General features: G+C 30.9%; 1 protein-coding gene across 1 annotated transcript; it reads left to right on the top strand.

Annotated features, from left to right (window-relative positions):
- Positions 1–2,566: 2,566 nt before the first annotated feature.
- BDZ99DRAFT_526588 (uncharacterized protein) lies at positions 2,567–2,768 on the top strand (the record flags this gene model as incomplete). The annotated part of the gene is made up of 2 exons (XM_033726148.1): positions 2,567–2,594; positions 2,644–2,768. 2 exons carry the CDS (start codon positions 2,567–2,569, stop codon positions 2,766–2,768), a joined length of 153 nt encoding a protein of 50 aa, XP_033570638.1.
- Positions 2,769–3,063: the final 295 nt, after the last annotated feature.

Below are 3,063 nucleotides of genomic sequence, written 5' to 3' on the forward strand. Positions count from 1 at the left end.
GGGCCACTAGCTTGTGCGGGCCACTAACTTGTGGATTACGTTACTCTATATTCTGTTAGTAAGTATCTAGGTAAAAGTAGGCGGACTTATATTTCCTATAGTAGTACCTATTTACCCCTATTTTTTAGCTTTATTATATAATCTACTTTCCTAATTAAACTCCCTAGATTAAAGCTTATTCTTATAGCTCTACTTTAACTTTTACTACGCTCTTTAATACTATTATAATTTATAAAAATATAATATAATAGATTATTATTAACTATAGCTACTAGTAAACTAACGCAGGTTCTAGTTTAAGTTATATATAAAAGGTTAAGAATGCCTTTTACGGTACTATATACCTGTTTTAAAACTGCTTTAATATTTTCGGGCGGATAAAGGCTATTAGCAAAGTATAATACTAATAGACTTAGAAAACAGGTAAGAAAAAAGATGTTTAAAACTTTCTATAGTTAAAATGCTAGCTTTACCAGCCTTTTAAAAGCCTTAGTTATATTATTAATAAACCGGCCGTTAATATATATATCTATAATAGTTAGTACTTCTAGAATAGTTAGTATAGGCTCTTTAAGTAGGTAAAATAGCTTACTAGAACTAACTCTAAAGGCGACCTTAATAAACTTTATAAATAGGATTAGTAAGCTAATATAGCCCTATATTTACTTTATTAGTTTTAGGGGTATTATACTTTATATACTGCCGCTGTTAATATAGAGAACCTTTACCCTAGCTATAGAAAAATGCACCTTTATAACTACCTTTTTAGGTATTTTTACTCTATAAAGGAAGTATTTATAAACTTTAAAAATCTAAGGATTATTTATATAGTATTTCCTAAAAACTAATATATAGTTTTTATAGATAGTATATCTATAATATAAGCTATACTAAGCTCTCTAACGCAAATAGAAGAAGTAAGTGCTACTACTTTAGATATAGTACTAACAGCTTTTAAAGCGCTTAAGGTTACTATAGTAAATATTAGATGCAGCGGTGGATTAATAGACTAATTAATTAAAATATTACTAGAGGTGTTTTTTAATTATACTAATAAAACCGCTTTATAGGATTATATCTTTAGACCCTTTAAAAGCTATTACTTTACTTTTAGCTATTTTAAAGAAATTATCCTTATAGAAGACTTTAAACACCTTTATAGGCTTAAAAACTAGACCCTAATTAGCCTTCTAGGTTATAGAAAAAAAGCAGACTTATAATATATATTAGGAGAATAGCTGTTTAGGAAAAAGCTAGATATAATAACAGGAGCTGTAAACTCTATTAGCTCGCCCGGATACTAGATATATTTAAGGAAATTTAAGATATACTTATCTAGGTCTAAGGCTATAGGGTTATAGGCTCTAGAAGCTTTAATAAAGTTAAAAGGCTCTCTAGTAGTGCCTATAAAGTGCTCGCCTGCGCACTTAGGAAATATAGTAAAATAAGCCGCTAAGAATAATAATTAAGCACCTTTTTAACTTTTCTATACTTAATTTAAGCTATCTATAAAACACTCCTTAAGAAGCTTATAGCAGGTATTAACTAATATAGAGCTATTTAGGAAAAAAGCAATTATATTAATTGCTAAGATCCGGTCTAATAGATTCCTTATTATTTCCTCCCTTAGTAGCTATAGAAAGGCCTTTTTAGCCTTCTTTTTAGTTTCCGCTCTTACGGGGATTTTCTTAGTTATAATAACTACCTTTAGATATATACTTATTAGAAGTATTAATAATTAGTTTTACTTTAGCTATATAGCTAAATAGCGTATAACCTGCCTAAAGCCGCCTAGATTATTAGAAAAAAAGTAAAATATATCGGCGAATAGAAAGAAAAAGCGGGTATAGACGCTGCTCGCAATTTTATATAGGCTAAACTTATTACTTAGTTTTTAGATAATTTGCTGTATTATACTATAGCACTTTTTAATTAGAACCGGCCTACTTAAAGTTTTTAAAGAAAGATTACTATTTATAATAAAAACTAGTCTTTTATAGAAAATGCTAGAAGGGTCTATATATAGATATATTCCGCCTTAAGTTTGCTTTATAGTAAACTATTAAGATCTTTTTATACTAAACAGTTTTTAAAGCGCAACTAATTTTACTGTATTACTAATTAGTATAAAAAAACTAGGATTCTAGGTATTAGGGTTAGAGATATAGTTTATAATAGAAAAAAACACGATATAATTAACTCTATAGCATCTTAGAAATACAACTTAAGAAGGGCCTTTAGGGGCTATCTAAGGCCCTGCGAATAATTATACGCAGCCTTAAAGCCCTATAAGTAGTGCCGGCGGCGTTACAGTAGGTACACCGCGAATTGCGACCCCTAACGCGCAGCCGCCCCAGTAATAGTATTAATAATAATAATAACAATAATAATAATAATAATAATAACGCTAAAACTAATACTAAAACCCGAAGCTTATTAAGAACGTCTACTAGGACGTCTAAGACCTTATTAATAAAGCACACGGTATATAAAACCTCCTATAGAATAAGCTAATCTAATTTCTTAAAATAAATGCGATCGTCTAAACCCTCTATAACTTTACAGAATGTATTCTATTCGGCCTCTCGGATACCGTAATCGACCTACGGCAGATACTATAGAAAAAGCTAATAAAGATAATAGAGGACACGAAAAAGGAGGTACACGCGTTGTTAACGCATAGGAAGACGTATACTGCAGTAGCAGCAGCAGCAGCAGCAGTAGCAGGCACAATACTATTAGCTATGCTAAGCGGTATAGCTGCGTAATACAGGAAGGCAGCAGGAAATAGGCAGTATACAGGGCAACCTATAAATATCTATAAAATTACTATTTATATTAAGGATAATAACGAGCGAACTATAACCGTAGCAGATATAAATATAACTATTACCTAGAAGCTTTAAGCAGCCGGACCACCGGATATAATAAAGATTAGCAGTATAAGAAAGCTATAGAGTAGAAACGTTAAGGTATATATCGCGGATAAGGCTATAAAGGAAGCACTGCTTAAGAAAAGGGAATAGGTGCAGGTGCTGGGCAAGACGGTATATATATAACTGC

This window comes from Mytilinidion resinicola (assembly GCF_010093595.1).
Source record: "Mytilinidion resinicola strain CBS 304.34 unplaced genomic scaffold BDZ99scaffold_26, whole genome shotgun sequence".
Classification (NCBI taxonomy): domain Eukaryota; kingdom Fungi; phylum Ascomycota; class Dothideomycetes; order Mytilinidiales; family Mytilinidiaceae; genus Mytilinidion; species Mytilinidion resinicola.